The sequence below is a fragment of the Myotis davidii genome, unplaced genomic scaffold (assembly GCF_000327345.1).
Source record: "Myotis davidii unplaced genomic scaffold, ASM32734v1 scaffold376, whole genome shotgun sequence".
In the NCBI taxonomy this organism is placed as follows: domain Eukaryota; kingdom Metazoa; phylum Chordata; class Mammalia; order Chiroptera; family Vespertilionidae; genus Myotis; species Myotis davidii.
In genome coordinates, this window is record NW_006288121.1 from 3,539,616 (window position 1) to 3,552,671 (window position 13,056).

The following is a 13,056-nucleotide window of genomic DNA, read 5'->3' on the forward strand; positions in this document are numbered from 1 at the left end:
GCTTCACAGATAAGGAAAAGCTAAAGGAGTTCATCACCACCAAACCAGTATTATATGAAATGCTGAAAGGTATCCTTTAAGAAGAGGAAGAAGAAGAAAAAGGTAAAGATACAAATTATGAACAACAAATATGCATCTATCAACAAGTGAATCTAAAAATCAAGTGAATAAATCATCTGATGAACAGAATGAACTGGTGATTATAATAGAATCAGGGGCATAGAAAGGGAATGGACTGACTATTCTTGGTGGGGAAAGAGGTGTGGGAGATGCGAGAAGAGACTGGACAAAAACCGTGCACCTATGGATGAGGACAGTGGGTGGGGAGTGAGGGCGGAGGGTGGCATGGGAACTTGGTGGAGGGGAGTTTTTTGGGGAAAAAGAGGAACAAATGTAATAATCTGAATAATACAGATTTAATTAAAAAAAAAAGAAGAAGGGGCAAAGGAATCTTACAGATCTGAAGATTAAGCACCCGAGAAAGACGTTTGCCCAGAAGATGCTACGAAAGGCAAGGAGGAAGCTTATCTATGAAAAAGCTAAGCACAATCACAGGAATACAGGCAGATGTACAGAACTGAGATTCAAATGGCTAGGATGGCAAGAAAAGCTGGCAACTTCTATGTACCTGCGGAACCCAAACTGTCATTTGTCATCAAGATCAGAGGTGTCAGTGGTGTGAGCCCAAAGGTCCAAAAGGTGCTGTGGCTTCTTTGCCTTCGCCAGACCTTCAATGCACCTTTGTTAAGCTCAACAAGGGTTCCATTAACATGATGAGGACTATTGGACCATGTAGTGCATGAGGGTACCCAAACCTGATGTTAGTACATGAATTGATCTATAAGCATGGTTATGCGAAAATCAACAAAAAACGAATTGACTGGACAGGTAACATACTGATTGCTTGATCTCTTGGTAAATATAGCATCCACCTGCATGGAGGATCTGATTCATGAGATCTATATGGTTGGAAAGCGCTTTAAAGAAGCCAGCTTCCTGTGGCCCTTCAAATGATCTTCCACAAGGTGGAATGAAGAGAAAGACCACCATTTTGTAGAAGGATGAATGAAGGTAACTATCCTGGTTATTTTGTAAAATGGTTAATTAATAGACTGTGACTGCTTTAACATGGGGAAAAAAAAAACAATTTGGTAGTTCCTTAAAAGTTGAACATAAACTTACTATATATCCTAGTAGTTACACTTCTAGGAATCTAACCAAGAGAAATAAAAATATACATTCATTCAGAGACTTGTAAGTTAATATTCATTGCAGCATTACTCATAATAGCCAAAAAGTGGAAATAATCCAAATGTCCATCAGCTAATGAATAAAGGGTGGTATATCCATACAAGGGAAAATTATTACCAATCAAAAAGAATGAGGTACTAATATATACAACAGAAATGAGCCTTTGAAATATTATGTCACATGAAAGAAGACACAAAGGGCCACATGTCGTATAATTCTGACTCCACAAAACCTTTCCCAGTGACTGCCCTGTTCCACTTCCTTAGACACTCTTTGGACAGCAACTTTCCATCCTGATCCCCAACCGCCAGCAACCATCTTCTACTAGTTGCTACTATGAGCTTAACTATTTTATATCTCATGTAAATGGAATCATGTGGTATTTTATCCTTCTGTAACTAGCTTATTTCACTTATGCTCTTAAGGTTCATTCATGGTGTTGCATAGTACATAATTTTCCTTCTTTATATGGCTGAATAATATTCCAGTGTACATATGTGTGTGTATAATATTTCCTTTATCCATCCATCTGTCATATTTCCATCCTAGCCATTCATGTGGGGTGCATCTTGACTACTGTGAATAGTGCTGCAATAAACATGAGAATGCATATATTTCTCAGACATCCAGATTTCACTTCTTTTGGCTATCTACCCAGAAGTGGGATTGCTAGGTTACAGAGTAATCCTACTTTGAATTTTTTGAGTAATCTTCATACTGTTTTCCATAATGACTGAATAATTTTATGTTCCCACCAACAGCGTGCAAGTGTTCCAATTTCTCCACATGCTTGCCAACACTTGTCATTTTTATTTTTAATGGCCATCCCGACAAGAGTGAGATGATACCTCATTGTGATTTTGATTTGCATTTCCCTGATGACTACTGATTTGAGCATCTTTTCATATACCTGTTGGCCATTTAAAATATTTTTTTTGGGGGGGGCGGGGTTGAGTTGTAGGAGGTCCTTTTATATTTTGGAGATGAATTCCTGGTTAGATATATGGTTTGCAAATATTTGCTCCCATCCCTGATGGTCACCTTTTACTTCTCCTTTGCTGTGGCAGAAGCTTTTCAGCATAATATGTTTCCACTTGCTTTTTTGTCACTTATGAAATCATTGCCCCAAGATCAGTATCATGAAGTTTTCCTCCATTTCCTTCTAGGAGTTTTACAATTTCAGGTCTTATGAAAATTTGAGTTGATTTTTTGTATGGTGCAAGATAAGGGTCCCATTTCATTTTGCATGTGGATGTCCAGTTTTCTCAACACCATTTGTTGAGGGGACTATCCATGGTGTATTTTTGGCACACTAGCCGAAGATCAGTTGACTGTGTATGTGCGGATTTATTTTTGGGCTCTCTATTCCGTTCCATTGTCTATTGGTCTTCTTTATGCCAGTATCATACTGTTTTGGTTAGTGTAGCTTTGTAATACATTGTGAAATCAGGAAATGTGATCCCTCCAGTTTTTTCTTTTTAAAATTGTTTTGATATTTGGCCTCTTTTATGGTTTAATATACATTTTACAATTTTTTCTGTAAATCAATGAAGCTTTTATAATAAATTTTAAAAGAATGAGATAGGACTATATATTGACATGGAAAGATATTAAAAATAAATGTCTTGTTTCTTTATACTTTAAAACATAGTTTTAAACATCAAGGTAATATATGTACATAGCTAAAGGAAAAAAAGAAAAGGCAGTAAATACAAGAGCTTATGATGAAAAGCAACGTTCCTTACACCCAGAGGTACTCATTTCTGATCACAGTTCTTCTGGTGGGCACAAGTACTACATAGAAAACATGCTTTTGGTATATTATACCCTAAATCCAATCTTTTTCCCCCTTCTACCAATAACCCCGGTCCAAACTACCATCATCTTTTGCATAGACAACTAAAGGAGTCTCTTATTTGGCCTGTCTTTCTGCTTCCACACTTTCCCTTCCATGGTGCCTTCTTCACAAAGCAGCCAGAATGACTCTTTTAGATCTTGCACTCCCCTTTGCTCCAAATCTTCCAATGCGTTCCCATCTCACTCAGAACAAAATCCAACATCTTTATTTTGGCCAATGAGGTCCTAAATACGGTCTGGTCCTCCACTCCCGTTGGTCTCATCTGTAATCCCCTCCTACGCACTCCTTACCAGTCACACTGACAGCTTTGCTGGACTGTGTGCATCCAAGCATGCTCTTACCTCAAAGCCAGAGTAAGGGCTGTTTCCTCTACTTATAACGCTCTTTCTCAAACTTGCTCTGACTTTGCATCCCCTCTGAGAGGACTCTTTTTGGAACACTTTTAAAAAATGCAACTCCCTTCAGTTTCTAACCTCGTATTCTGTTGCTTTATTTTTCTTCATAGCATTTGTCACTATCTACAGTTTTTCTTTTACTCCATGCATGTAGGTTCTCTCCATCATGCTTCTCCACCATCCTTTAGGGCAGCTGTTTTTGGTTGCAGGTATTCCAGCTTAGAGGTAAGGAAAAGTAAGTAAGAGCTCCTATGAACACACAACACTTCAATCATGCTCCTCTGGCCACAACAGAGCTTGGGGGTGAGGGCAGTGCTTGCAAGTGCAGTGTTGCTGGGCAAATATGTGCTTGACTACAAATCTCGTACTGGACAAGGAAAGAACATATTTTGGTGAACAACTTGTTTTAGTCTTACACAATTTTTTAAAAATTGAAAAATCTTCTGAAAATACATAAAATATTTGAAATAAAAGTCATAATATAAGGTCTTATATAATTATGATCTGAACAACATTATTCACCTTAGAGACAAGTACTATGCTGTGAGCACATTTCTCGTGTTGTTCAAAAGAGAATGTTCTCACTATCAAATTTTTTGCTCTACTTTTTAGTGTACTTAAATTTGGACTACGCTGTTTTTGGTTTTTTTTTTTTGGTATAGTTTTCTGTTGTTTATGGAGTTTGTAGTTGGCTTTTTTCATATATAAAACATTTTTCAAGTTCTCAGCCATATTATCTAGTATATAAAATCTTCGTGTCTCCCAGGGTTGTTCTCACATAGTCCTTCATTCTTGTATTTCACCATGGACTTACTGTGCTAGTGGTTGGCTATCTTACTGTGGAGTCTCGGAGTTTCTGTCTATTGGGCATAGAGTGCTTGGTATCCATGTATTTTTCCTTTTCCTTTTAACTTATTTTTCTCTTTTGCTGCACTTTAATCTCAGGAGACATTTTAAGAAAGACTATGAGTCTTTGTCCCATGTCTTTACCATCACTCTTGGTCTGTTCTAGATTCAGAACCATTTCCCTTCAGAACTATTAAGACATTATTCCTTTTCTCCTTGCTGCTGAGCAATCTGATGTCACTATGATTTGCCTTCTTTGGAGGTATCTTCTCTCTAGAAGCTTTAAAGATCTACGTAGCCTCAGTGTTGATACATTTTTCTAGCACCTTTTCCATGTATCCTACTTGACTTGGAAGGTTCTTAGAATTTGTTCTCAGGTGTTCCTGCCTCAAAAACTTCACTATATTATTTATTTAATTTATTTTAAAAATACTTTTTATTGATTTTAGAGAGAGGAAGGGAGAGGGAGAGAAAAACAGTGATGTGAGAGTGAAATATTGATCGACTGACTCCTGCTCACCCCCTGTTTAGTGATTGAACCTGCAACCTGGCAGGTACCTGACCGGTAACCAAGCTGGCATCCTTTTGGTGCACAGGACAACATCCCCTTGAGCCATACTGGCCAGGGACATTATATTATTTCCTGAATAATTTTCTTGTATCTGTTTTCCCTGCCTGTCTCACTGAAACTCTTAATCAGATTCACACCTCTTGAAATGATTCTTATCTTTTCTATATTTTAAAATTACTTGTCTTTTTATTTGGCTCTCTAGGAGATTTTCATTTTAGCTTTCAGTCATTCCACCTCATTTTAGTAAGAATGGTGTCCATTAGGGGAAACTACATAATTAATTGCTAACCTGTTCATTGGCCTGGGTAGAGTTTTGCTATATATTATATGATTTCTGTGCCAGAGGTTTATAGATTTGCATTACATGTCATCATTTCTATTTCAGCATTGAACAAAATCACATAAGACAGGAAAATATATCCAATTAATAAAAGAGCAATACCTCTATAATATTCTTAAATATATAAATGCAAAAACCCTAATAAATTAACAAATCAAAACAAGTTATTTATTCAAAGCATAATATTATATGACTAAGTAAAGTTTATCTTGGGAATATAAAGAAGGGACCTTGGCAATATATTTATTCTCACTTGTTCATATGAGAAAAATTATATGAACATGTCAAGAGATGTTAAAAAAAACTTTTTGTTAGCCTGGCCAGCGTAGCTCACTGATTGACTTTAGTCAATGTATGAATCAGGAGGTCATGGTTCGATTCCCAGTCAAGGCACATGCCCGGGTTTTTGGCTCGATCCCCAGTAAGGGGCGTGCAGGAGGCAGATGATCGGTGATTTGCTCTCATCATTGATGCTTCTATCTCTCCCTCTCCTTTCCTAAAATCAATAAAAATATATTCAAAAAAACTTTATTTTTTACAAAATCAGTCCATAGCACTTTTCACTTATTTGACAAGCAATGATGAAAAACAAAACAGGATGTTCAGTGCTGATGGGACACTGAGGAAGGGGCCTCTCATGTGCTAACGTGGCACCATAGTATATTGTCACTACCTCCCTGGGGGCCAGTTTTAGAGACATCAAAGGTTCTGAAAACATCCATATTCTTGAACCAAGCGGCTCTAATTCTAGGATACAAGGTAAAATGGATAGAAGTGGAAAGATGAATGAAAAAAATACCCCCACAAAACAGACCTCTCAGGAAAACAGTAAAAAGGAAGCAATTTAAATGACAACCAGTAGGATGTTCCTTAATTACATCAAGACAACAGGGAGCATCGTGTAAGGGTTAGAAAGATGCTCAGGCTCTTTCACAGACAAGAGCGTATGTTCCACAGCAACGTGAAAAGGGCAGGATGCAGACTGATACGGTTAAAATTATGTCTAGTCATATGCCGCTATAGGAGGACTCGACTCTAAATGGTATAAAATAAAATGTCTACAGGAGTCATTTTTTATTGTGGTTGATTATAACATTTAAAAAAAATTTCAGTGTATTTTAAAGTTTCTTTTTTCGATATGAACATCGTTTTACCAAAAAAAAAAATTCTAATAAAAGTCTCTAGACACATTTACAGTGTTTTTCATATCCACAGCAATAAAACAGCATGAAGCAGTGCTAATATATTAGAGGAGGAATCACAATATCTGGTGTCCCAACACTAATTGTTGTGTCACCTTGAACAAATATCTTAGGAGCAGTTTACGCAACTGTAAAACGGTTGCCTAATCTACCTCACAATGCTGTTGTGAAGATCAAGTAAAATGTCTTGAAAAATGTAAAATACTATGAAAATAGATGATGGAATAATCAATATTATTATGTAGAGTAGTTAAGTATAAAAATGTTGCTGCCACGCTGGCCAAATGGCCCCGTTGGTTGGGTGCTGTCCGGTACACAGAAGGGTCGTTGGACAGGTCAGGCCATGCCAAGGTTGGGGCTCTTAGGGGCATGAAGGAGGCAGGCCATCTCACATTGATGTTTCTCTCTCCCTCCCTCTCTTTCTAAAATCAATAAAAAAATGTAAAAAAAAGGAAAATGTTGGTTTGACCTTTTAACTGAAACTGACTCTTGCAGTGTTATGCTCATGTAGTGAATATACCTTTTATAATCCTTTCCTATGATTTTGCTCAATGCTGAGTCAGAAATGGTGACATGAAATGCAAATCTGTAAACCTCTGGCCCAGAAATCATATAATAGCAACATTCTAATGAGGTCATTGAACAAATTAAGCAATTAATTATGTAGTTTCCCCCACGGATACCAAAAGGTCCTATTTTCCTCAAAATAATGCTCTGCCTTCTCTTTTCTTTAAACAGGCAGTCAAATTGCCTGAAATTCTTACATTAATCATTCATATACTTGGGATAAGCAACTGAAGGCTTGCCCTGGCCGGTGTGGCTCAGTTGGTTGAGTGTGCATGGAAAGGTTTGCTGGTTCGATTCCTGATCAGGGCACATACCCAGGTTGTAGGTTCAGTCCCTGTGTCCGAGTGAGGTTAGGGTGCATACAGGAGGCAACAATCGATGTTTTTCTTTCTCTCTCTCTCCCTCCCCCTTTCTCTCCCTCTAAATTCAATACACACACACACACACACACACACACACACACACGACTTGTAATCTAACTTAAAAAAAGAAGAAGGCTTCTATTAAAATCCATGTGTGTGTGTATTTAGTAATACAGTCAATTATTTTCTATTAATATCATATTGAAAATTGGTTATTAGATCAGCTGGTGACTTATCTAGCAAGAAGAATGGATTAAAGAACCCATTCCTTGCTAACATTTAAATGTCTTTAAGGTCCTGGGGTTGAGAGTGTGAGGGAAGAAGGGAAGGAGAGGAATGTGCGATCAGGCTGAGGGCCAGAGAGCTACTAGAGCAAGAAACCTGGTTAAGAAGATAGCAAGGGTGAATGAAGACAGAAAATTAAAAATACTAACCTTGTCATCTTTACAACTTGTGTAGGACTAGTCTGACTCTAAGAAGTTATAGCAACATATTTGCCAAAATAATTACTACATATTTAGTTCACTGATAAACCATAAAGTTTATTTTCTATTGAATAATCCAGATATATTTTTGAAACAACTGCCATAGCACATAAAGTCCCCCCAGTAGGCATCTCCTTTATCTCTCTGTTATAGTGATAGAAGGTAAAATTGAGAATTTTATTATTTTCCCTCTCATATGGGGACACTTATCTAACTACACACATCTTACCTCTCACTGTGGTACTAAGGTAATTATAAAAGTCTGTTTAAATCTACCCACCTGTCTTTTGTTTTGCTGCCTAACTGGGTCTTTTCCAAGCAGGCAGAAAATCTCCAATCAGTCTGTTATCACAACCAGAACGTAAGAGATTAGTGACCACGGAGAGAAGCAGAATCAGTTTACATCCTTTCAGGCTAGAGAATGATACTACCTCACGGGCAAGAAATCTGAGGCTCCCTGACCTTAACTTAGAAAATCTGCAGTTAATAATCACATTAAAGTTGGCTTTACATGCCAGACAGCTTTTGTTTCCTGTTGTTTTTACAAGTGGAGTGCTCTTTGGGGTTATGAGTTATTTGCTGAAAGGCATATATTAACATTTAAAAGATTTGGTATATAATAAAATAGGTCTTATAGTTTAGGTATATCTGAGTTAAAATATACTTTGCATTCATGTTTTACAATGCTAATAATATTGCTTGTATTTACCTGGAGTAAAATTTAGCAATTGTCATTAATTATGACAATTAATACACTGAAAACTCCTTTCTTAATTGAGGAATTAAATGCATTTTTCATTGTAATCTGTCAACCTAAATCAAGACTATAAAGATCCCACCAGGGCTACACTCTCACCCCTCCCTGAAAAAGGTCAATTGTTTCTCAAAGGAAAGAGAACAAACCCTGAAGCTACAAATTTAGCAAGGAAAACAGGTCAAAAACCAGATGTGCAGAGCAGGGGAGAACTGGCACAGGTGATCAGGTCAGTATGCAGAGGTTTCAAGGACAGCAGACTGAACTTGCCTTCTTTTTCATAATCAAACACTTAATGAAAACAAATCTAATTAACACCATAAGCCAAAAAGTGATCTTGTAATGTGTGGTTAACTTTTAGTTAACATTCTAGTAAAGGCACCTGTATTAGCCAAACCCATTTCAGCTGCTTCAATGGAATTTACTGTGTGTTCACTAAAATGAATTATGAGTCTTCAGACACCTGTTCTCTTTTAAAGAGTAATTTATAGGTGTGTGTGTAGTTAGTGAAATGAAATGTACAGGCCAACTATGGAGATGATGCTCACAGAATGAAAATACAGTGAGTCTCTATAACTGACACAGAAGAAAAGTTACAATGGCATTTCGGTACACTAAATACTGATCTATAAGGAACTGCTAGCATTATGAAAATAGAACTAATAGTTGGAGGAAAAAAAATCTCAAGAAGTCATATCTGACTACAGTAAGAGCAGGAATATCTATTACAGACAAGGGATTAGTCTCCCTTCAGTTTTGGCAAAGAGAAAACTGGCAGTTTTCTAGAAGAAAAAAATTTGAAACACCTGGAATGAATTTGCGAAAGTTTGAAAAGGTGTCTTTGCTTATCCGGGGACTGTTGCACTAAAACAACTCTTTAAATTATGTTTAGATCTATGATACTAACTAGCCATCTCAAGGCTCTGTTGGTTACATCATGTATATTCTTAGCATTTAAACTTTCATTTCTCTCCTCTTAAAAAAAATATAGATTAAAAATTTAAGCACATGATAATGATAAATTAATGTAAAATACTGCTCTACTCAATATCCTATCTGCCTTTGGCATTATTAACTGTAAGGCCTCAAAGAAATATTATTTAAAAAGTTAAAAGCTGTCTTCAAAAGAGACACTAAATTAGTGAACTATTATTTCTCATTTGGCAATTAAATAAAAATTTGAGTCCTATTAAGCCAATATTGGTTTGATAACCTTTTGAAAATTGTTTTAGTAATTTTCGTTAATCATTATATTAACAGTATACAGTTGTATAACTAGAGGGTCATAGTACTTAATGTGTATCCTCATGGTTCTTTCCCAGTCACCTAAGATAACTGGTCTCCTCATGAAACACAGGGGAAAAAATGTTACAAGATATAAGAACTATTTTTCCACATGATCAGACTTTAACTCTGAAGCCAAAATAATAAAAAACATCTTAACAATATTTTAAGAGTGATTTTAAAAAGATTTATATGGCATTAAAAACATTCCTATATTTATTAATTTAAAACTCTTAAAGAACTATTTAAAAATTGACAGTAATATGTTCTATAAGTTTGTTTTAAATTAAAAGATTGTAATTTACTACAAAAAGGTAACAGCATTTTATGTAACAAGCTTTTCTGTTTGGTGGTTGTGCTTATCAATCATTTTTCAGGTTTTTAAATTGTTCATTATCAGAAAAGGTCCACCATTTACTAATGGAATTGAGGACATTTGAATCTTTGCTTTCAGTAACCTCATAAATATTTTAGATCTACAGGATTTATTTAAAGTAGATAATTTAAATAAATTCAGTAAAGAACTTTAGTAAAGACTACTTACTATTATTTGTAAAAATAAGGATCACACTGATGAAAATAAAAATTTCTTTCAATATCAAGTAAACATTTACTGCGTAGTACTTGTCCGGCACTGTGGTAGATGTCTTAATAAGATTCTCTGCCTTAAATTTCCTCAATAAAAGTACCCAAAGTGATAAATCTAACACTGTCCAGGTAAATACTTTGTTTTTTTTAAATGCCAGGTATAGCTTGTCATATTACGTGTGTGTGCATTTTTTTTTGGTGGGGGGAAAGAGGAGGGAAGGGTTTTAAACAACTTGTCAAAATAGATGGTAGGCATCATCCTTAAGATAAAAACAAACATAGGGATACTGTTGATTTAATTAATGCAAACCACCTGTCTAAATATCTACACCAAGGAATGTGTATAATTCCAGCGTTAAAAAGATCCAGCTGTAATAAAACTTCTCTTTTTATTTTTTTCCCCTTTTTATGAACTATAACTTTTCTAATTCTGATAAGTCTGAGAGCTATTTTTCTCCCCAAAGCTGAAGGAGTCACTCTAAATACAAAACTAGCTTAAGTCTCTAAACACTAGAATTCCTTAAACAGTTGCTAACTGTGGATCATGGGACTGGCTGAAATCTGCTTCTTGCCTATTTCGTTAATAGTTCACTTCCAGGTCCTAAAAGGGTTGTAGCCTTTCTCCAAAGAGAATGGTGGAGGCATTTATGTCTACCTTCTACATAGTTTGCTTTTCTGGATTTTCACTCTCCATACAATGCAAATCTGAGTGAACTCACATCTGTCACCGATCGACCCAATTCGTGAGCAATCTTTTCCCATCGACCTGGGGTCCCTCCTGGGAACTTAACCATACTTCTTGTCAGCTGGCTGAGGTCCTCTTCTGTCCATTCAGGTGCCTGCAAAATATTAAGGGATAAAAGACAATTTAAAGAATGTTTGCTAATACATTTAATAAACCTGTGAAACGAACTATTGGCAATATGCTTCCTGCAAAAACAATAATATCACAATGTATCTAATAGTTCAGATAGAGGTTTGGGTTGCATGTTTAACATTAGGATGCAAAGCTCCAGCAGCCTTTTACATTTTCCTATGTATACCAAATAAAAAAGCAGAAATATTGTGAAGTCAGGCTTTTGAAGAAATTTGAAAAAAAAAAAAAAAGGTAAGTCAGTTCTGCATTAGTGAGAAACCATTCACAAAGCCTATGAAATGCATTGTTGTCACTGCTGCTTACAAATGCCTCATATATAGTCACTATACTTTAAAGTTAAAAAAAATGTTTTTATTGCTTTCTTTCAAGTATAAGCATAAATGAAAATGTCAACAAGTAAATGTAGAGATCAAGAATCATAATTGAGACAAAGATCTATTTTGTTCATTCTAAGTAACAATATTCTAAAAATCATGTATTTTCAAAAAGTTTAACTTATCAAATGTTACCATTTTATAAAATTTGGAAGCAGAAATAGAATTAGAAACTCATGGGACCAACACTTAAACCATCAAGTCTGTGCAAAGCAACATTTCATTTTTGAGAAGGTAAACAGCTCCTAAAAATTAATCAAATTATTAATTTGAATAATAAAATACCTTGAAATATTACAGATTTTTTATTTTGCAAAAGCAAACATTCAAGCACATTCTCTGCATTTTATTCAGCACGACCACTTGGTCAAACCCAAAGCTGAGCAAAGCAAAAAAACTATTATCAAATAACAAACAAACATGTTACAATTATTTCACATTACATTTTAGCATTAAACTATTCCCTACCAAGGGCAGTAACCACTCTGGTATTAAACAATTCTCTAGGAGTCAGCAGCAAGATGGAGGAAGCCCACTTTATTTTTCTTTAATTATAAAGAAAGAAAAAAACGAAAGAAGGAAACCTTTGAGACAAATACCTTTTCTAATCACCATTTCCGATAATGAACAGGCATACATCAGGGCGTTTGCATTACAGAACCATCAGCACAGAACCACAGTCAGAGGTGAGTGACCCCAGGGACTATCTCCACAGCTACAGCAAAGCTTCTCCCTGACACTAATCCTCCCTGTCATTCTCCCACTGTGTTCTAACCACACTGACATCCGCCTGCCTCACTGCAAGCTTAACGGGGCCCTTCCTGACTTTTTACTGTCTCCCCCAATCAATGGTTCAAGCGTGCTCTTTTCACCAAGTCCAAATGGCAGCTTCACTCATAATCAGAGTGCACTGCCCTGTTAAAGGGCTTTCCCAAAGGCGCTCCCATTTGCATTCATTTGCAAAGCAAACTACTTTTATTCACTTTGTTCTGCTATCAAGAATGTTCCCTGAAGCAGATAAATTGGCATAAATACAACCTGCCACTTAAGAGTCAGTAAATAATAGCCAATAGTAGGGAGGATTTTATCAATCATTCTATTTTGTATCCACTAAAAGCTGAAAGCCTCGAACATATTCATCAGTACAACCCTTAAGATCCATGCATAAATTCACATAAAAAAGTAGCCTACATTCGGTATGGTTGAAATTTCTTTGATATTTAATGATATCAGAAATCTAATTTTCCATATCAGGTAATTAAAATTTTACACTGAATGTTTTCTTTCTTTTCTGCTTGGTTT

General features: G+C 35.9%; 1 protein-coding gene and 1 pseudogene across 1 annotated transcript in view; one reads left to right on the forward strand and one right to left on the reverse strand.

Moving 5' to 3' along the window:
• LOC107182511 overlaps positions 1 to 1,065 on the forward strand; it is a 3,088-nt pseudogene extending 2,023 nt beyond the window's left edge.
• DNAJC1 (DnaJ heat shock protein family (Hsp40) member C1) overlaps positions 1 to 13,056 on the reverse strand; it is a 145,126-nt gene that overhangs the window by 20,302 nt on the left and 111,768 nt on the right. Inside the window, exons 9-10 of the mRNA XM_015561458.1 lie at positions 11,223 to 11,342; positions 8,139 to 8,219 (exon numbers count right to left, since the gene is read on the reverse strand). Of these exons, the coding sequence (XP_015416944.1) occupies positions 8,139 to 8,219; positions 11,223 to 11,342 (201 nt within the window). The remainder of the gene's footprint in view (positions 1 to 8,138; positions 8,220 to 11,222; positions 11,343 to 13,056) is intronic.